This window comes from Anopheles gambiae, chromosome 3 (assembly GCF_943734735.2).
Source record: "Anopheles gambiae chromosome 3, idAnoGambNW_F1_1, whole genome shotgun sequence".
In the NCBI taxonomy this organism is placed as follows: Eukaryota; Metazoa; Arthropoda; class Insecta; order Diptera; family Culicidae; genus Anopheles; species Anopheles gambiae.
In genome coordinates, this window is record NC_064602.1 from 89351905 (window position 1) to 89373802 (window position 21898).

General features: G+C 44.4%; 1 protein-coding gene across 5 annotated transcripts in view; it reads left to right on the forward strand.

The window, feature by feature from the left end:
• Positions 1-19272, forward strand: part of LOC3291411 (optomotor-blind protein) — a 134468-nt gene extending 115196 nt beyond the window's left edge. For 3 of the 5 annotated variants that reach the window (XM_061655792.1, XM_061655795.1, XM_061655793.1), the window contains 4 exons: positions 1008-1154; positions 1228-1304; positions 14953-15182; positions 15343-19272. In XM_061655792.1, coding sequence (XP_061511776.1) covers positions 1008-1154; positions 1228-1304; positions 14953-15182; positions 15343-16286 — 1398 coding nt within the window. In that variant the 3' untranslated portion in view covers positions 16287-19272. The remainder of the gene's footprint in view (positions 1-1007; positions 1155-1227; positions 1305-14952; positions 15183-15342) is intronic. The other 2 variants (XM_061655794.1, XM_061655796.1) reach the window with 1 other exon arrangement.
• Positions 19273-21898: the final 2626 nt, after the last annotated feature.

Genomic DNA, 21898 nt, shown 5'->3' on the forward strand with positions numbered 1-21898 from the left:
TTGTTTTGTGGTCAGTTTAAATTCTTCCTCAACGACACAGGCTCGTTAGATGAATGAGCTTGCAAATCCTGCCACACAGCATCCAGTAGCTGATGCAAACAAATGAGCAGATTTAGCGAACGACGACGACGACAACGACGACAGACCGGGCCCCAAGCTGGGGGCCATAAAGAAACGAATCTAATTAATCAAGTAATGGAATTAATGAGCAACCTTCCTTGGGCTGGAGGTGTTGTTTGCCCGTTTTAGGATGGTGTGAAAAGCCGGCACAACCAACCACCGGATGCTTCCGCGCCGTATAGTGATCGCTCAATGAATGAGCTTTTGTTTCATTGCCCACTAAAAAGGGAGTTCTGGCTGGAGCTTAGAAAAAGGCAGACGAAAAACAAATGCAAACTATGTTTCGAGAAAAAAAAAACCTAGTCCAGCTTCTCATTGACCTCGTTAGGCAAAAAAACAGGTGGAGAAAGATTTTAATAGCCTTCGGTCGGTCTTCCGGTACACCTGCTTCACACCGTATGCTGCGTGTGTGGTCCCCGCTAGCTTTAGTATCGTTTATTCAACCGTCTTGTTACCACCGGATCCACTTCCTAACGAGAGCCATCAGTTTGTTGGCTTTATGGCTGCTATTTTGTTTACTGCCAGCAACAACTTTTGAGCCATTGTTATCATCTTCTAGTTCGCTTCAAACTCATCTTTGCCTGGCTGGTGGGCGACGTGGATAAAGAAACTCCGGAAGAGGTAGTAAAAATGTTGGAGTTTTTTCTTATTCATTCCTGAATTGTTGGGGTTTGTTTGGGCAAAGCGTAGCCATTTTGCGACAATTTGATATTTTATACATTATTTTTACGATTCAATAATAAAAGCCACGCGGCAATTATAACGAGAAAGCGTCCCAGTCCCAGATCATTACAATAACAATTTCGTCAGCAAAAATTGACGTCATTATGGGTCACAATTTCACTAACCTTGTTTCTTTCTTTTCCAACCCTTTCTCCTACTTACAGACAATCCTGAATTCGATGCACAAGTACCAGCCTAGATTTCATTTAGTTCGAGCGAACGATATACTGAAACTACCGTACTCGACGTTTCGTACCTACGTGTTTAAGGAAACCGAATTCATAGCCGTAACTGCATATCAAAATGAAAAAGTAAGTAAATTGCTTGCAGCAATAATAGAATGAGCCCTTTTTTCTAACCGATATTTGTTTTTCCCATTTGCAGATAACGCAATTGAAAATAGATAATAATCCTTTTGCGAAAGGATTTCGTGATACTGGTGCCGGTAAACGGGAAAAGAAGTAAGTAGTTTATTTTAAATACTTTTTGCACTTTAGTGATGGTGATGATGACGATATGCTCATACATTAAAAGGAGTTCCTAACAGAAGAGCGCAGTTTATAACACTAACAAAACACTGAGGAACACTCTGGAAACATTTGTTTGAATTTACAATGCATAGAGAAGCAGTACGAAAAACAACAAATGCCTATTGAATTCGATCAGGAGAATGCCCATAGATTGAGCAGAATTGAATGGAAATTGCAATTTAATGTAGTATCCCCCTTTAAAACCATTCTTCCCGGAGAGGAAACGCTCTCACTAAGCCTGAGATGAATATTGAAGATTTGTATAGAAGCAAAAGACCCTATTTCAGCAATATTCCGACGAACACACAGACAAAAGGTCAAGCTCGTTCCAGCTACGCTGGGGGAGAAGCCTGAACGTCAATAATGTTTTATCCCCGAGCAGAAGGTTGATTTGTTTGTGCTGACATCCTGACAGGATATCGCTTTACGTCCTTCCTGTCTTACATGCTTGCTTACATTGATTCGATTGATCCAGGATCGGCATACAATCCGATGCCTTGCTGTGATTGTGTGGTGTGAATTTTTCGAGGAAGGAAAGCGCCCTGGATAGTCCCACAGGATAGTGCACTTTGTGTGAAAATCAATTACCATCTCCCTTTTGGTTGCAGTATCCAGTGCACAGGCTCGAAATGAACGTGTTTACAGAAGTTAAGTCAGCATCCTGACGCATCGGGTCTATCTCTAGACAAGTCTAATACAATTTGTAACGTGATAGAGATGGATTTGCAAGAAGCTTGTGTGTAAATTTGAAATACCAAGCAAACATGGAACACGATACCGATCAGAGTTTCGGGCCGTATTGATGCAATGGCAAACAATTGCAATCGGATGCAGAGTATGGCTCTGTGTGGCTAAAAGTGTCGAAATATTTAATGATGCCTTTTTGGCCCCTACACACGAAAATTGCTTCGTCTTCACATGACTCATATCCCACAATTCCCTGTTCCCTCGAAATTCCTTTACTTCTGTTCGCCACCAGAGCATCAACACCCTTTTCTGTTCGCTCGGCCACTAATCCACCGCCGGGACACATTTAGCAGCGGGAGATTGGCCAGCTAATGATGGTTTCCGACGGTGGCTAAAAGATTGCTAAACGCACTTATCCTACGGGCAAACAACGAGCCAGAATTTGTATCAAATTCCAGCTTCCCCCTTTTGGAGGATGCGCCAAATCGAGTTCCCCGGGACTCTGGGATCAAATAACGAGTTGCCGGCGCGCTCGCTCTCCAAGGACACAAACATTCGTGCACAAAACTTCGGCCAGGCGGATGACGTGGCGGTGGCGACAAATATTTTGACACCCTGGTAATCGTTTCCCGGCCCCGGCCACGACGAGCTGCTAATCATAGGCTGCGGAGATGCGAAACCCCTTTTTGTGTGCGTTCGTGTAGCAACGGGACGCGTCCTTGCGAAGCGGACCGCGTCATTATCGCTTTTTCGAATAGGGGGTAGCGAACGGGGTAGTGGAAGAAACATTAATCGTCGAATTTCCCACAGCTTCTCGCAGCGGGCAAGAATGCAGGGATAATTTGGAAATAAGCAAGTAGAGAAAAAAGGGGTTCAGGGAGTTAAGTTGTTACCACTAAGCGGTAATGATATTGATCCGGGTTTATTGAATGTTGTTGCCATGTGCAGCTAGAAGTGTTGGGGTATTAGTACCATGAAACGTTTCTCATGTTCTCTTATTTCAAAAGTTTTTGATAGTCTCATTTGTAGATTTTAAAACATTTGTTATTTCTAAATCAATTTAACGTACATTTGGTGATTATTTTATCCCAAAAAGGTACTGAATAACACGCAAAAGCTATTTAATTTTGCACCAATTCAACACCACAGGCACAAGATGTGTTCTTTGCCGTTTCGGCTCTACCTTTACGACCGTAAAATTGTCATCTCAACTGATGCATTACATCATTTACCGTCCTATTGTTGTCCGAGCACAGCTCACAGCCACACAACCCCATCAGCCATTAAACAGTACACCCTACACCTACACACCCGTGTGCGCGCGCTTGTGCATCTCTACAGATTTCAACTTAACAGCACGACACGCTGACATCACATCCGACCATCGACGGCAAGCGCGACGGGCACACAGATGGTGACAAGTTTTTCACGTTTTTTTGTACGTACCGCACCGTTTGATTCCAATGGCAAACAACAATGATTTCCTGCCCAACAACTGCGCCCGAGACATGTTGATTTGTGGAAGTAAATCGAATAAATCCACCGGATGGATGGATGGTCCGGGGACCGAGGACCGGGACCGAGTGGGAAGTCGGTTGGATTGTGCAAAATTCAATTGATGTTTTGTGTAATTTAATTAAAACTGCCCCATCAGGAAGACAGCAATTTGCTCCGGGTCGAGAGAGAGAGAGAGAGAGAGAGAGAGAGAGAGAGACATGCAGCGCGTGAGCTTCGTGGACACTGCGGGAGATTACTCTACTGTGTGGTTGTGGTGCACTGTTTTCTGATGACGTTAAGAAATGCCTCATTAAAATTGGTTCCAATAGAGAGCACCGTTTATGAACTTGAAATTATATTACAGTTTCTTATGGAATGTTAACATTAAGAACTTCTGTGCTAAAAAGGGATCAAATTCTGGACTTTGTTTCAATAGCTCTTCAAATAAAGTATTTCTCCTCCAAGCATGTCCTCTGCCCGAGGTTGATTGATCTGTCAAGTAGTGGAACTGCTTCTGACACACTTGAGCATTTCTTCAAGTATCTCCCAAAATCTCCCACATGTGTGTGTGTGATTGCTTGCCTGGTCTTGCTTCGGTTCGTCGCATTGTCTAGGACATTAATTAACCTGCTGCCCCGAAACGCAAGTGTGTGCTCGATGCGCTTCTCCTCGAACCAAAGCCCGGATGCCCGGATGGAAGATTAAGCAAAAAACAAAACCCTCCGAATCCAACACACCAAACGACCCGTAACGACCAGATGAAACGGATCTCTTTGCCCAACCAAACAGCAAAAAAAAAAAAAAAACAAGGCTCAATACACCGTTACCATGAGGTCCAGTCCTCCACAACCGACCACCTTTTCGATATCAATTATCAGATCCTTTCTAATCCTATTTGTATCGGGATGTGAGCCCCGGGCACGCATCGATAACGGCACGGTGTATTGGTTTTTAACGTCCCTTGACCGTCGGGGTGGCTGCAAAATTCATGCCATCAACCCGCACCGAAGCAATCAATTCCAGCAGCGGCAGCACAGGGCCCTGACATTATGGACACTCCTAATCGCTGACCGATCGTCTTTTAACGTAATCCTCTTCTAGCCGCCGCTACCGTCGATTCTCCGAGTCTTATCGATTTTCATTCACCGCAGCAGTGAAGTCCACCCCGAAGACGGCTAACAACTTCTTTTAGTGCATTCAGTGGGAGAGGCAGCCAAGACAAGAAAGAAACAGATAAAATCGCATCTTAAAAATCAAAGGGAAACAGTATGCAGCGTCCCTTCGTATACCCCTTGATAGGGAGAGTTGAAAAATCGAATCGAATTACAAGCCCCGTGGCCACCGTTCCGTCGGCTCTTTGCCGGGGATGAGTCAAGCAACATCCGGCATTTGGCAGGGGCGAACGGATGTGTTTAGTCCCGTCCCCGTTTCCCTACCTGACTGATTGCTGCTGGTTCGGGCAAATGTCCCGCATTAAGATATGTGTGCGTGTGTGTAAGTCCGGAAGGATCAGGGGACATTTGCACAATTTTTGCAAAACCGTCCCGCAGTCCCAGGGGAGTACTTTCGGGTGGGGAGGGTGCTTTTTAATTCGTTCTGAACCCCTGGGATGGAGGTTGTGAACTAAATCCCCGGAACATGTTGGTGGTTTTGTTTTTGGGGTTATTTTTTGTTTCTTGATAACAACATCTTCTTATCAGATGCTGGTTTATTTGTAATTCTCTTGTGGGTGCTTATTGGGAGGATCGGTTTGATGAGCTCAACATTGACCAACGGCCGGTTATTAAATTATGAAAGTAAATGAACCCTTTCCAAGCATAATATCTGCGGAGTTTATACCTTTTTTCTTCTTCTTCTTAAAACTCACATTGTTGGGAATATAAATGCAAAAAATAAGTTCCTTTTTATCGATCGACTTCCCGCACAGAAGCTTATTTTCCAATAAGCGGTAGCGTTCCTTTTCAACAGCCAATTTCAGGTGTCCAATTTTCTCGTTCATTGGCTTCCCTGTGTTATCCAATTTTCACCTCACAGCACACATGCCGGGTGGAAATAGATTTCTTCTTCATTTCCAGTACCAAAACACACACCGACACACGAAGTCGTCCCCATAAAACATAAAAGAAAACCACCGTGCCGACGACGACGGTTTGGGCTTCAAACGCCAACCGTTACCGTATAAACAGGCCAATTTTCCCGAACCGCCAATTGACTTATACAACGAGCCGCAGCAGCGAGAAAATTGCACCGACCGCGCCCCATCCCCCGAGAAACACCTCTAGAATGCATAAATACATATAAATAAAGATTAGCAGACCAGGACCGTGATCGTCGGCTACATGTGGTGTGTTGAACTTTTTCGCTCCATATGCAGGGCTGACGGGACGGAGGGGGGGGGGGGGGAGAAAACGGAAAGCAATTTCGTGCAAAAAAGGCGTTGGTGGTAGCGCGTTTTGGGTGAACGCCTCCCGCCGAGCTGGGCGGTAATGTGAAAATTACAAGGCAGACATAACCAAGTCAGGTCGGTCGGTCGGTCGGGCGTCACATTCATACGTCTTGTGCTGCAGGAGAATTTTCCGTCTTGCTACGTTACGGCGAAGCAATTTCAAGTGTCCTGTATGGATCAGATCGGTAGAGCTTAAGGTTGACGCAAATTGAAATAAAAGGTTACTTATGCTGGTTTGTTCCCTTCTTCAACCTTTTAGTGAAGTGTGTACGTGTTTCAGTTCTTATCGACGATTTTATGTAGTCTTTCTCTTGCTGAAACCCTTTAATGTCACCCAATGAGCAGTGAATGATGAAAATGGCTCAATTAAATGATGCTTTACCTTCAATTTGAGAACACAACGAGACAAGCGAGTGGCATGTCGCATTGTGGAACGCAAAAAGGGACAAATAGGATCAAATTCATCACACAAGTACGGCTCGACCTGAACATGAAAATAGTCTGCAATGGCTTTATGCCACCCCCTGAGGCAACACTGAACCATCGCGTAATGTCACACTGACCATTGCAGTGCGAGGCAACCTTCCGCTGCAGCTGCTCGCAGCTCGTTCTGGGGCCGGGGTCGTTCGTCGCGCAATTAAAAAGCTTTTAGTAGTTCAAACTCACGCTTTACTGAAGGTTGCAATGCATTTTTTTTGTAAAAACAACAACTTCTGTGTGCTGGTTCGCTAATGAAATGAAGAGTTTATAATGGAGTGACTGGTTCAATGTAATGAGCCTCTCAATATGACGTAATTTCGTTATGGAGCGTATGAAGGGGACGAAATCGGGCGATGGCAATGGAATTATGTTGTTAAAAGCTACAGTTTTTTTTCTGTGCAGAGCAGAAGCGCATTACTTTGGTCCTTGCTTTGCGGGGGGAAAGAAATGGGTCAAACGTTTAATCGACATTCGTTTAGTTGAGCAATTTTTAACAACTCACTCGAGCTGGGAATGCTAAAGAGCTTTTAATCGTGTAGGAAGATAGTGAATGTGTGTTAGCATTTGCAGCAACTAAAACCGTGTGTCGAACAACTATCGGACGATGCATGGAGGACAACGCTCAGTAAACAAGACACGTGCTTACACAGTTTTCAAGTAATGGTAGCAAAAATGAGACTGCAGTTTCTCTCGACTCCAAAGCGGAAAAGCGCTTTTTCTTTCGATAGACATTTCCTGGTCCCGGGCAAACTAATCGCTTTTGAATTGTCCTCTACACAAGATGCAGCATGATGTTCCGGGTTTTTCTCGCCCAGTCAGTCACCATCCTTTCTCCAGCAGGAACTTCCGTCCAAACGACCGACCCACCCGCGTTGCAAATTTGTCACGAAAATAAGCAACAAAAACCCGCTCCTTGCGCTGCTTTGCCTTTCCCAGCCCGTGCGCAAAGTGGCACGTGTCACGAATAATGCTTCCCTTGACGCTCTCCGTTCGGCCAGCTCACCCACATCCGGATGAGCCGAAAAGGGGAAACCGTTCAAGTGATATTTGTCAATTATCGTAATAGTTTTTCACAGTATCACGTATTTTCTAAAACTCACCCTACAATCGTTCACGACCCCACTCACTCTCGGCCCTGCGATGGATGACTAGGATGATGGTGATGATGGTGATACCGAGAAAAGGATGTGTTCCCGTGTTTTCCTCCCGGCTGTCGCCGTCTGCTGGCCGTAATGGATACACGCGCCACCGTCTTGAATTGAGCTGTTGTTCACTTCCCCGGCTTGGTGTGTTGACAATCGGGAAGATTTATGGCAACAAAACTGGTTAACTTTACTGGTCCGCCTGGCTCAGGGGTTCGGGTGAGGAACAGTTTAGCTGCAAATGAACAAATGCGACCGCGTCCTGCGAAGGGAGGGGGCGCTCGATAGCAATTACGAGGAAAGGCAAGGAGGGAGCGGTTTGTTTTGGGAAAAAGTATATTTTATGTGATTGTTGTTAGTGAGTGTACAGGATCAAAAATGAAGGGCAAAGGGGGAGATATGTTGCACACTGGATTAAGGGACGTTAATTTGATTCATGGTTAATGCGCGAAGGTAAGGTTACTAAGGGGTGTTGTGGCACCTTTTGTGAGCTTATAGACACTAAATAGATGTTGTTAAAGTGATCGATGTCTCTTTTAATGCAAGCTGTGTGGGAAGATTCAATTAATTTTATTGAAAATCTTTCTCACAGCAGTTGAAGTAAAGTAAATTTTGACATTTTCAAATATGGTTTAAACGAATTGCTTCAGCTATGATCATTGAAAAATAAAACATTTTAAAATGGTGTTTATCTTATGAATATGCCATAACAATGTTTGGCAAACTATTCATCGAGACATAGTTTTGATCATTAAGTTCCATGATTGCTTTAGTCTGTATACTATTATCAGTATAAAGATAATATTTTCAATTTGCAAATGTACTGGTTTAGTATTACAAATTAGAATCATTTTATTATTTATACCATTTTCTGTACATTTACTCATATTTTTGCTCTTGTTTAGTCTAAAACTGGCGTTTGAAATAAATATCTAGAAGCGATTCCAAATTAAAGACAATTATTACCCTGTTACGGTACAACGGACAAGATTGCACCTTAAAACTAAGTTAGTTGAAACACTAAACTTAACAAAACATGATTCCAAATCAACAAAGTTGTGTCTTTTTCTTCATAAACAATACTACGAAGCAACAATTTCAGTTGTCATTCAAAGATTATTCTTAATTGAAATGATTGTAAGGATGTATCCCAGTCACAGCAGAATCATCTCTACAACCGTATTTCAACTCATAAGAATAGCATTATTCTACCATCTCTGTTCTTGAAGTATATCAGGTACTAACAACTGAAGTCAGCTTCTTAAAAGTGGAAACATGGCGTTACAGCTCTTTTTTCCCCGGGATAACGAAGTAACAAGCCGGTGCTCTAAAAACTCCGCATACTCCCAGCAAGCCAGCAAGATAACACTACCACCTAGACTTGCGGGAAATTTCACCGACTCATTCTAATCTAAAGCGAGTGTGTTGAACACGCTGAACGCGCACAGATCATTGAATTTTCAGCACTCGACAAGGTAGCAGTGCAGTAGGTGGAAGGTAGTCCCGCTCCCCCGTGGACCTTCCGACACATCAGACTGGTTAGGTTGTTAGGTTGCAAAATTTAAGAGAAAAAAGACGCTAGATCATCGCAGAAAGGAAGCAACGACACACACAAAAAAACCATGGGGTGTGGTAGCTCTCGCCCTCCACACGGTGGCCGCGGTGGCCCAAGCGCCCAAGCTATAAAATAATCCAGAGCTCATGTAGTATGCAAATTGGTGGCAAATTAAACCACACCCAGTGTATAAGCTTTTTACACACATACACACACACATACACTTCATCGTGATAACGAGCCCGACCGCTCGGTACGTACTAGCCGCGGTTCAATGGCTTCTAGTACTCGATGAAGGGAGTCCGAATCCGTAGCGTGCCCGGGTGTGATGAACGCCTTGAACGCCGTCTTGCTGCCAGCCCAGTTGCAACACGCTGCTCTCTCTCTCTCTCTCTCCTCTCTTCCCGGTTTGGTGCCCCCCCCCCCCCCCCCGAAACGGAAAGGTTATGTTTACTTTTCGGATCGTTTCGGTGAAGTATGTTGCCGCCTCTCCTCTCCCGGGTGGCGTGATTGCAACACCGTACTGATTTATGCACCCAGCTCGAAAGATTGGCCGGCGCAACTACGAAGGGTTTGGTGGGTTGATGGTTGATTAGAGAACTTTTTCAAAACGCGCACTCTAAACCCTGTCCTGTGGAGTGGTCAGCAATGAGGGCAATGTGTGTGCTTGTAACGGCCCCAACCAACACCACAGCAAGCCAGCTCCATCGAAAGCCACCGAAAACGGCTCTTCCCCCAACGTTCGGCACAGGATGTTACTTCATTCGGGAGGCGGAAATTTGGTGCACCACCGGAAAAGACCACCGATGTGTTTTGTGTGCGCGAATGTTGTTTTTCTTCCCCCACATGCCATGCTTCTTTCCCTTCTGGTCCGCTCGCCTTTGTCGGGTTAAAATCCACCCGGGACATCCACCCGTGCAAACAATGAAACCCGCTTGGATCCTCCGAGTACACCGGGGGTTGAGCACGGTGCAATAAATTTGCAAAAACCAGGCCCCGCGCTCTGGAAACACGGAGAAAGCGGGATATTGTGTACATTTGCTACAAGGTTTACCCGTAGTATCGGTTCTGTGTCAGGTCCCCGGGTGGTGCCGATCCAATGCTTCGTTAGCTTCGTGGAACAACAGGATACTCTCTCTCTCTCTCTCTTTCTCTCTTGCTCTTTGTCTCCTTTCCGGGACATGCAAAACCGACGGTCCACCAAACGACGGCCTGCCAACTTCCGGCTAGTGGGCGTTGGAAGCGTTGATTCGTGGGTGTAAAATTTATACCCTGCTCTAATTCAATCCATTATCCATCGGGCGGACAGTTCAGGACGGCGTCGGCGGCACCCGAACAATGTATCATCCTGCGGGGCGCGGTGACGGGGTTTCAGGGGGTTTCGTCGGCGTCCTCTGACCTCCTTTGGGTTGACGCCGATCCGGTGTGTGTGTGTGTGTGTGTGTGTGTGTGTGTGTGTGTGTGTGTGTTTAATTCAGTGAGAAATTGGCCACCAACGGGCCAACCAATCGGTTTCGGTGCGCAGCACAGCGCAATTGAGTGGGAAACAAGCGGTGGAGAAAGTGATGAGTGGGGAATGAGGGAAAAACCGGGGCAGACGCTTATTTGAATATGTTTCAATCTTCCCGGCTCTCTAATTAAGGTGGCCGAGTCGGTCAGTGGTTTGGTCGGTGGCTGATAAATGTGATTCTGATGCGGTTAGGCTTTATTGGTTGCATTAATGAAGCTGAATGTTGCGCTATCGTTATCTGGTTATCGAAAAATGTGTTATTGTTGTTGTCTGTTGGTTGGAGTTTTGAGACACTTTTGGGTTTTTTAACAGTTTAACAGCATTTTACAATCGTAAATTATAAATTTATCGGTATTTCATGCCAATGATGTGTACAATACAGCAATTGAATGTACATATATTATGGACTTATCAGATAATATCACCAAAGTGACACATTATTCAACAAAATTAGCCATTGGTAATCGTTTATGAGATATTTGAACACAAGGATTGAATGTTATCTCTTCACGATTAATTGCTTCTTTAAGATGCATATTTGGACGGACCCATCATATTCCATACATTGTTTGTAAGGCGAATGTTCTCTAAGCTGCATAAGCGATTTGGCTTTAGGTCCTCTGTAACACGATTTTTTTAGGTAACAGTTCATACAAATTTTGGTCAAAGAATGCCAAATATCCCCCGTGATTTCTTAAATACCTTGTACCAGCACTTTCAGTAGATTTTCCTCAACACGAATATTGCTCTTAGCAGACGGGCCCTTGATGATTCACCTTAGAGAGATTTCACTGTATCAATTTAGTGCATTGATTCGTTATTAGTAGACTGTCTTTTCTTAAGTTCTTGTAAGTTAGTCAACTGAATGAAAAAGGTAATATTTTGTAGGTTTTAGAGACATATTTTCTTGGAAAATAGTTAATTCTGGTAAAATGTTACATCTGGCAAAGTTTGAGATGCTTGAAGCCTAAATCCATAAGAATAAATGAAAACAATTCAGATCAATGCACAAAACAACATTATAAAGATCAAAAATTAGTCTTAGCTCCAATCATTCGTATTCATCCCCAAACTATCAAGATAAAATCTTATTACAAAATGAGTTTTCATAAACTGGAATAAAGAATTATTTTTGTACAAAACTTATTAAATTACGGTCTTGTATTTGAAGCATTTCTAAAGAATTGGATTAGTTTAGCATGATAGCGCCAAATTCAATCCGTATCTATCCAAACTCTTCTAGACCAACTGTTTGTTGATTTCGTTCGACCAAGAAAACATAAACTAACCCTTTTCCATGCCCTGTTTTTTTTTGTTGGTTCATCTATATCCTTTGACTACTCCACGGCTATTGATTAGCGATGGCGTTCGCTTTGTTTCCAATTTTACGTGACACTATAAGCCAAAACCAACAAGAGCACATTCCTGCCGCTGTGAGAATCATAAAACCCTCCCCTACCATTTAGCAAGTCAAACCCGCCCAGCCATTACGTTGAAGTGTTGAGCACTAACCTATAAAAATATATATTCCCAACAGAGGAAAAAAAGGAGTGAAAAAATATGACCACCGTTTTGGTGTAACAAAGCATAGACAAACCCCGAACGTTTAATGCAAATACGACCTGCGACCAATCTAACGCAAAGTCGCACAAAAACACACAGCTTGATTGCATTGCCGCACCTTTCGTGCGAAGTGCGAGAGCTCCCTTACGGGAGGAAATGGGCCAGCTGAGACCCGACCAACTCGAGACGACCAGCTCCACCTCTTTTAACCCTTTCTGTGTCACGCACGGATGCGTGTGATTTTCGTTACTTTATGGCAGTGGGCCCAATAAAACGGTGGTGTTTACATCCATCCGTTTTAGATCGGCTGCCTTTCCCCTTACTATTCCTATTTTAGTGTGTGTGTTGACAGCAGTGGAGGGCGCAGGAGATAAATTATGAGCGGCAGTTAACAGTTGGTTTCGGTGCGTGAGCGTTTGAGGTCCTTCTGCTTTTATTCACCTGATTTTCCGGCATCATCACCCGGTGTGACGTGTGAAAGGGCGGGTGAAACCTCCAATAGTTATATGACGGACATTTTTGGGGAGCAAACAGACAAGAACGGGTTAACTGGCCGCAAGGAAAGAGTTGGGACGTGGGCCGAAAGAGGGGTCAAAACGCAAGTCGACAAACGCAAACAAACAAACCAACAAACAAAACCCGTCCAAAATCCGTCACGCACATTTATCGAGTGCGTGCCAGTTTGATGGTGTGATTATTTATTCAACGCGACGCGATTCTTGCACGATCTAGAATTTGGATACAGGCACGAACACGCGAAAAAAAAGAGAGACACTTCTCTGTTGAAAGATTTATGGTATCATGTGCGTGCGCGTGTGTGTATCAAATCGGATCTAACACTCTAGTAGGAAAGGAATCCGAAAACAGTAACCCGACAAATGACCGAACTGCAGTACCAGCAGCAGTCCTAGTCCTTTGGAAGGATGAGCTATTACGCTTTTAGCAAAACAGTAAAACAACTGCCCAAAAAAAACGACGCTAACCACCGAGGTGATGAAAAAGACACCACACAGTGTGGCACCACACCAGAGTTTCGTACGGCAGGCGGAATGGCAATTGATTCGAGGTTCCGGTCGCGTGACGTGCCCATTTATCATCTTTCATTCGTCGCACAGGAGTTTTGCAAGCCGAGACCGATTCCCGCGATTCCACGGGACTTCCGGTTTCGAGGCGACTGCTGTCCTGTCCGATTTTATGCTACATCATGCTACAGCGGCAAGAGGCTTTTTTTCGCGACAAACAAGAGCTCGAGCTGACTCAGACTCCGAGGCACCCGACAAACCGAATCACCGTCAAACGATTATACCCCGTCTCACCCCGGGGGTCTTGCGGACTGACGGCGAGAGATTGCCTCTAGAGCAATGAATTAGGTACCGACTTCGTATCCTTTTCGCCACATCGCGCCACATATTCAAATGCTCTCACCCAGCGCCCCTTTGACAGAGGGGTTCAGTTTTTCTGCGCAGTTAAATTTGCTCTCCCGGTCGGAGAGTGATTTGTAGTTTTTTTTTGTGTGTGTTGTCCTCATCCTTTACACACAAGCACACTGTCGGAGCAACAAATTGGCACCCGGCGTGAAGGATGGTGCCCGTTGCGGAGAGTGTTCGAGATTCGCCCGAGGCGTAATATGAGGCAATGATTTTCTCCGTGTCGACGTCACTCTTTCTCTAAGCGTAGAACTCCGAACAAGAACAACAATAGTGCCAGTTTGAGAATTGTTTGGTGTCGTTTTGCGTTTCGGGGGGGTAATGGGTTGTTGTTGGTTGGTTGGTGGTTAGCGCCTAACAATGACGAAAGCGCGATTAACCGAAGCGTTTGAACCGGTCATAAATGTCATCGCAGTTTGATAGAATGCCCAGCAGCAAGATGTTTTGTTGAAGGGAACAACACTAAGGGGAAGGATTTCTTCTGAAGCATTGGTGACAAGGAACGCATTGCGAAACAGCAGTCACTCACCACAAGGAGGTTTAGAACGACGGTTTGTTTGTTGGTATTTTCCATTTGTTTGGGATAACTTGTTGGTCAAACAAAGCAAAACAAGTCGAACATATTTTATGAAAGAGAGCTAAAACGATTCAATATTGTACAGATAGTGACCCGTTTGCAGAGCAGTAAGTTAGACGAATGGAGTTGTTATGATGATTAAATTAATGAGGTAAAGGTACGAAAATGATAGTTCTACCTCTAATAGCAATGATTACAGAAGATTTTTCAACCTAACCATCCTTGAGGTGCCTTAAAGTCAGAATTCTTCATGAGATCATTCAGATGTTCATAGATCACGCGGGAGTCTCTTGCAATCGTTGCAGAAAGAGACTCATGGGCTCAAATATCCACTGACACTAGACAAGCTTACACACAAACGAGTACTATGTGAAGCTGCCCTGAGCACTGAAGCTGCTTCAATGATTGAAATAAAGATGGGTTAAATCCTTCTAAATAGAAATACGTCTTTTTGGCATTTAATTTTATACAACAATATGTGAAGGAATCTTACTAATATAGAAAGATCTTACTTAATTCCTACCAATCCAACATGAGCTTGAGAACAACTATCACGAAATCGAACTCCGTTACGTATCGACCAACTTCTTGAGAATATCGTCATTTCCACCGTTATTAGTCGCACAAAACAAAACTCTCCCATCCCTTCCTATTTGCAATGTTCAAGTATTCTAATGCAGGCCCTTGCTAACCAGTACGGGTTTCAGTTGCTCTGCTTTCAGGCAATCGCTCATGGGACAGCGAAGCTCGGACGGGGACAAGCTCAGCCCGAGCTCGGTCAGTTCCTCGCGCGGTCCAGCTGGTTTGGACCACCGAACAAATAGCATATCAGCGCTGGACGACGACGATAAGCTGCTGGACGTGGTCGGCCCACCGCAAAGCCCGCTGCTCTCGCTCAGCCAGCAGATGCACCATCACGCGTCAGGTAGGTGAACATGCCCGTTTTATTTATTTTTTCACACTCTTTAAATCGGCTTTCATTCCCGAAAGACTCTCAATAAATTCCCCAACATGTTTATAACATTCTTTTGTTATTGTTCCTCCCCCCCCCCTCCACCCGGTATCCACGCTTTTTCCCCTCCCAGGATGGTTCAACTTCGAGGACGTACAGCGCGCGGAGGAAGCGATGCGCCGGCGCCTCCAGTCGGACGAGAACGAGCGGGACGGCAGCGACTCGAACTGCTCGGACAGCGTGTCAGGAAGCACAGGTGCCTTTCGTCCGACCTCGGGCAGCCCGAAGGAGTCGTCCAGCAGTGCCGGCACGTCCTACCCGTCGCCCAACATCTCGGTCGGGCCGCCGATCCATCCACCGCCCCACCTGCTGCCCTATCTCTACCCGCACGGGCTCTACCCGCCGCCCCATCTGTCGCTGCTGCACAACCCGGCGGCGGCGGCCGCCATGAACCCGAGCCTGCTGTTCAACGCGCAGCTCGCGCTGGCCGCCCAGCATCCGGCCTTCTTCGGGCACTACTCGGGCCACTCGCCCACCTCGCCGCTGCACGGCCTCAAAGGCCACCGCTTCTCGCCCTACAGCCTGCCGTCCGGGCTCGGGTCGGCGTTCGATGCGGTCACGCCCGGCTCGAACTCGGCCGGCGCCCGCAGCCTCAGCAGCAGCCCCCATCCCCGGGCCGCCTCCAACTCGCCCCCGACCCGGCCCATCTCCGTGTCGCCCACGCCCACCCAACATCCGACCTCGCCGACGACGGCAGACGCGAACGCGGCCGCCAACATGCCGCCGGGAGCGAACAGTAGCATGGTGTCACCGTCCTCGCTACAACCACCACCACCACCACCCGGCGGGCAGGCACCACCACCACCCTCAACCGCTTCCATGATGGCGCCGGGAGTAGCACCGGCGTCGCTCGGGCCGCCAGCACCACCACCCCCTGCCTCAAACTCGCCCTCCGAGCTGAAAAGCATCGAGAAGATGGTGAACGGGCTGGAGGTGAAGCACAACATCAACGGCAGCACGGTGGGCAGCGTCGACAGCAATGGTGGGAAGGCGCTACACCCAGTGCACGATCAGTGACGTTTGGTGGGTGGCGAGTATCTTCCCACTGCCGCCGCCGGCCTGTACGAGCGCCGCGTCCCGGTGGAGGTCGGCGGTGGGGGTGATGGCGTTGCAGTCGGTGGTCCCGGTTTGGATCAGGGTATGTGACAGTTAGCAATCGGGTCCGGCGACCCGCTCCACTATGGGATGTCATAGTGTGGCACCGAGGAATAGGCGACAGCCGAGATATAGAGAGAAAGAGAGAGAGAGAGAGAGATAGAGAGAGAGAAGAAGAGAGAGAGAGAGCGAGTACCTTGTACATATAGACGTAGAATTTTAGGCATTTTTAGGCAGAGTAACCTCTAAAACCGCTCTCAAAGCAACCATCCCTCGAACACAAACTTTTACAACCTTCATCGCACCACCACCAGCACCACCGGCAGAGTTTGTGCAATTGGAATCATTTGGTTTTATTTTTCTTACTGGAAAACTGAAGCATGTGTCACTACACTTACCAAAGAGACCATAACCGCTGCTATGGCGACGGACTCGACGATCCAGGACGCTAAGTGTGTCTAGTCTTTTTCCAGAGAAAAATGTGAGTGAAACTCCCTTACAGTCTTTTTGCCGAAAAAATGAAGTTTAATGAATTTTATTTTTCTTCTCAAGACTCATTTTTAACTCACAATAAATCTCACTCACACCATTCATTTAAATAAAAATTCTTATAGCCTTCAAAATTCAAATCCAAACCTACAAACGTCAATAGACACACTAACTCATGTCTCACAACACACTGCTTAAATGATAAATTGTACACAAACACTTAGTGTCTGTAAATTGTTGTAAATAGAGAGAGCAAACCAACCCAGATTGAAGGAAAAAAAACCCTCTTTCTCCTCTTCGAACACATTAGAAATGCAACACTTCTTTGGTTACACAACTCAAACAAGAAAGGAAAGCAATAAAAAACTATAAAGAAAAAGCCGGGAAAAAATAGAAAATTGGAAACGTACTAAAACCATGCCGGGGGTGAGTTGTTTTGGTTGTTGTTATTTTACTAAAAAAAAACCTAAATTCGAATAATTGTGCACCGACAGTTTCCTACAAACAAGCAAACAAATCTAGTGCGAGCATGAGGGTGGAATTGAAATATTTAAATTGCGTTACAAAAAACACACCTTCCCTTCCGCACACACACACACACACACCAAACACTCAAAGTGTAGCCCGTAAGTGAAGTTTGAAAATTAAATTAAACCCCCCGAAATACCCCTCTTTTCACTCTTAACCGAATTATCCACGGTATCCACGGGGTGCGGGGTAAGAACTACTAACGGTTTTCTCTTATATGTTTAAATTATATATGAAGAAGAAAAAAAATAAAAAGAAAAGTGCAAAAATTGCATTGCCTTCTTCGATCGAGATGGTTTTGATAATTATTTATTCGACACAAAAGCCGCCGGATTGCTTTCCTTTTTTCCTTGTGGTGTTCCTCGCCTCCCCCACGAAAAGCCCAAAAACCCGTGACAAACTTTAAGTTTGGCGCACAAAGCAAACCCAACCAGACCCCGTTGGTACATTTTCTGTATTGTCCTTCACTTTCGTTGTTAATTATTGTTGTGCATGTACGGGGCTTACATTAGTAAAAACACCGTACCTCGGAGACCCATCTTCTTACCAATAAACACGTTCTGTTTCGCCGAGGCGCGAGGACGGCGTTTGCAGCACACGTGTTGGCTGACAAGTTGTGATAATTTATTGATTTAAAGTACCGTACGCGAATGATTCAGCTCGACTAGAAACACCTAACCATCCCTCTTTCCCAGCCACACGGTATCATCATGAATAGCTAAAGCAGAGCTTAGTAGAAATGTAACCTATAATCCAATACGGAGCAACTACTACTACTACTACTACTACCAGTGGCAGATTTTGTTGGATGCTCGCACGTGTAGCCACATTATGTTTAGTTTCCTACTACGATTATGTGTTTTGTGAGTTTTGTTTTTAATTTGTTTAAATATCAAGAGTAAGAGAGAGAGAGAGAGAGCGAGAGAAAAAGAGAAAACGTTATGAAAAGAGCGAAGAAACATAACCCATTAGAGTTCCTAAAGGAAGGGAAATAATGGGATGCGAAAATGGGGACGACGGTGCTGATATTACAACAACACAAAACAAAAATGTACCGAAACTATGTAAATAAGAAAAGGTAAAGGAAAACAAGCGTATATAGTATAAAGTGACGCAGCACCATGTTCAGTCACTTGCAAACTCGTATTTTAATTTACATTGACGCAATAACAACACAGCATTAGGGCATGGCTTTAATGGTATTATCGACAGGTAAGGCAAGGCGTAAGAAGTCAAAAAGGGGGGAGGGCTAGAAATCACATATATAGAGAGTAACGCAAGCAGTGGAAGCGAATAAGCAAGCAGAAATTGTACCAAACGCTGCCCTGTCCCACTGTCATACTGTAACATAACTAAGCAGCAAAAGGAGAACAAACATTTTACAAATCACCAGAACAAAAAAAAAGCTCTCACCTACACACAGATACACCGCCCCCAACCCCCAACACATTTACATATTGCATTTAGTGGAATTCTTTACTTGCGGCTAAGACTAAACTAAAAACCTGCCCCAGTGATGATGGGTATAACAGTGTAAGCATCAAAGGGCGAATTGAGCACGAGAGTAAGCATTGGAGCAAATTGTGCAAAAAGGCAAAACAAAAAAACGTTTGTTGGAGGTAACCAAGAAAGAAGATAGAAAAGAAAAGTAATAAAGTGACACTAGGCCACCAGTTGGGAAATGCCGGCGTGAGTAAAATACACAAGCGAAAACAACAACAAACCTTAGACTATTTTTGTAAGTCGTAAAAGAGCAATAATAAAGGAGGGAAGGCGGTGCGCGTAAGTTAAAACTATATGAAACACAAGCAGAACAAGCGAAACAAAACAAACAAAAAATGGAAGAAATCACAAAAAAAGAAAACACAAAAACTATTTTAAGAAATAAAAATTCAAAATATTACAAAATAGAACCAAATCATAAAAGAGTGTGTTGTTGGGGTTTTTCCTGTTCTCATCTTCTATGATGATTTTTAATACATTCGAAATAATTCCTATTTTTAGATATCATCTATGGGAACACTGAAAACTACGCACTTTCAAATTACTTGAAGAATGCACCAGACATTACCAATAAATCACTTACCATCCTACGTCACATTGCCCACTACCCACTTTAAATATCACATTGTCTCGTTGGCTGTCTCCTTTTCCCTTCCCCTAAAAATCATCACGCATTCACGTCGGGTAATTGTGATTACTATTACTTCGAGTTGATTATTTCACTACGACGATGGCGCTCTACCGCAGAGCTTGATGGCTCATTTGCGTAGCTCGTTTGGCGGTGAATTATTGCTCGTTCGCGCATTTATCTAGATAGCCTAGATAGTTGCGGATGACATTTATTAACCGGGCAAGAGGTGACGGGCATTTTACTATTCCACTGCCAACAATTACAATTGAATTTAAAAAAAAAGAACAAAGCGCATCAAATTGTGCATACAATTTTTTTGAAACATTGCTAAAGTTTCTCATTAATGATCACAATCCGTGATACACGGCCTCAGCACAATTTTTCGATCGAAAAAATTCGATAGATCCAGCTGTCATTTTGGTGTCATTTGACACTCATTTCGCCGTCAAGGTGTTCATTCTACTGGTCTTTTTGAATACTGGCATACCATGACACTCACGAGCAAAATGAATTATACTACAAAAATTCGATCGTTCCGCTTTGTATGGGGCAAAATCCGCGACGCATTGAGCTGCGGAAATAATCGAATATCAGAAAAATTCCGTAAATCAAGGTTGATGTTTTTGAAAAACGTTATGTAAAAGCAAGTTGGTAAACGTGTTGGTTCTTTTTCAATATTTTGAGTGATAAAACATTATTTACTAATTATTTTAAAAATTGTTTACCTGGGGGGTCAACTTCATTTAGGAGTATAAAAGAAATAGTTATACTGTCAGTTTTACGTGAGCGCCTATCGAATTTTTTCGATCGAAAAATTGTGCTGAGGCCGACAGTTGACATCTGGTGGGATTTCACAACATACGTTGGGGTTAATCAATAAGCCACTGACAGACAAACCTATTCACAATCAAAGCATGCCTCTAGATCGTAACTATGGTTGTTACGTCAAATAAGAACAAAAAAAAGGAGACATGACTTCAGAAAATGGTGACATTGATGCGAATTATTTGAAGATCCCGGTAAGTATAGTTAAGGTTCATTATAAACAAATATGAACGTGGTAAAAATGTTTCATCCCTAAGATATTGCAACGTTTGACTCCACAAGTACCAAATTGATTGGTGCAGCCAGTCTAATGCTATTGATGCAGATCACTGATGCTATTTTAGTGGCAGAAAGTCATTTAAAGCATTCCAAAACTGTTTAAAATGCTTGGTACTAATTTAGCTTCCATAAAAAGATGATATGTCTGAGACAATTGTATGAAAAGATTAATTTTTTTTCCAGTTCTTTGGTAGTAACATAGGCAAAATTTCACATTTTTGGTTTTTATCTCAACTGTCCGAAGAAACCAATTGAATAATAGCATTTAAATGAAAATTCAATAGAAAATCATAGCTTTTAACCTACCTTGTCAACGACATTCGAGGTCTCGCTCGTACATTCGTCAATTCGTACGACTTAAAAACATGCCCGTGATGGGTTCAACCCATGAAAGGACAGTAAAATTAATCAATATGACACTGAAAACCAAGCCCATCAGTGGTACAAGCAGGCCTTGACCGACAAAGGTTGTTGTGCCAAAGAAGAAGAAGTACACACACACTGCACGACATATGCCTATTGTTGCCAAACGTCTACATCTCATCTCGCTGCCGACAAGAGCGAGCGCTGACTGAATGCACCAATAACGGAATTAAGCAATCGCACGCATTTATCATCTCTGCGACCTATTTCCGGCATTCAGCATGCAGGTCTCGCGACGCATATGGTGCACAAGCATTCCACCGTTGCTGAAGCGAAAGGAAGATAGCGACGGAAACGGCGTGATCGTTCGCTAAAACGAAAATGTGTGGAAGAAGAACAAAAACATATCAACACCAACCCAATCAAGATGTAAACTGGGAGATAAGTGTGTGTGCCGAGGAAGAGTGTAAAGTTTCTCGGCTAGCGACACCAGCCGGACGCTAGACGGTGGAGGCGATTCAAGGGCAAGGACACCCATCTTGTGAAACGACTCCAGCTGACTTATTCCGTCAGGGTTCCGCATTCCTTCACACCTTCACGAGGATGATCTAAAGCGGAAGATCTAAAGCGGAAGATCTTTCTCTCCAATAGGTGCTCGACACTTTCCAGCTGCTTCTGTTTGTTACGGGCATCTAAAGCTACGCTCGCTGATGGGGAACTTACCAGCACACTAGCACATTGTAGCGAAATATTCTGACTCTAATCACCATAATTTGAAGCTAATTTTCACATTAACACACACAAAAAACTCTTTAATATCAATCCCACGCCATCACGCCAGCAAAAACTTTCGTCCGCGAACTGTCAACAGCAATAAAGCAAAAGCGCAAAGCCTACTGCCCCTACTAGCAGTGGG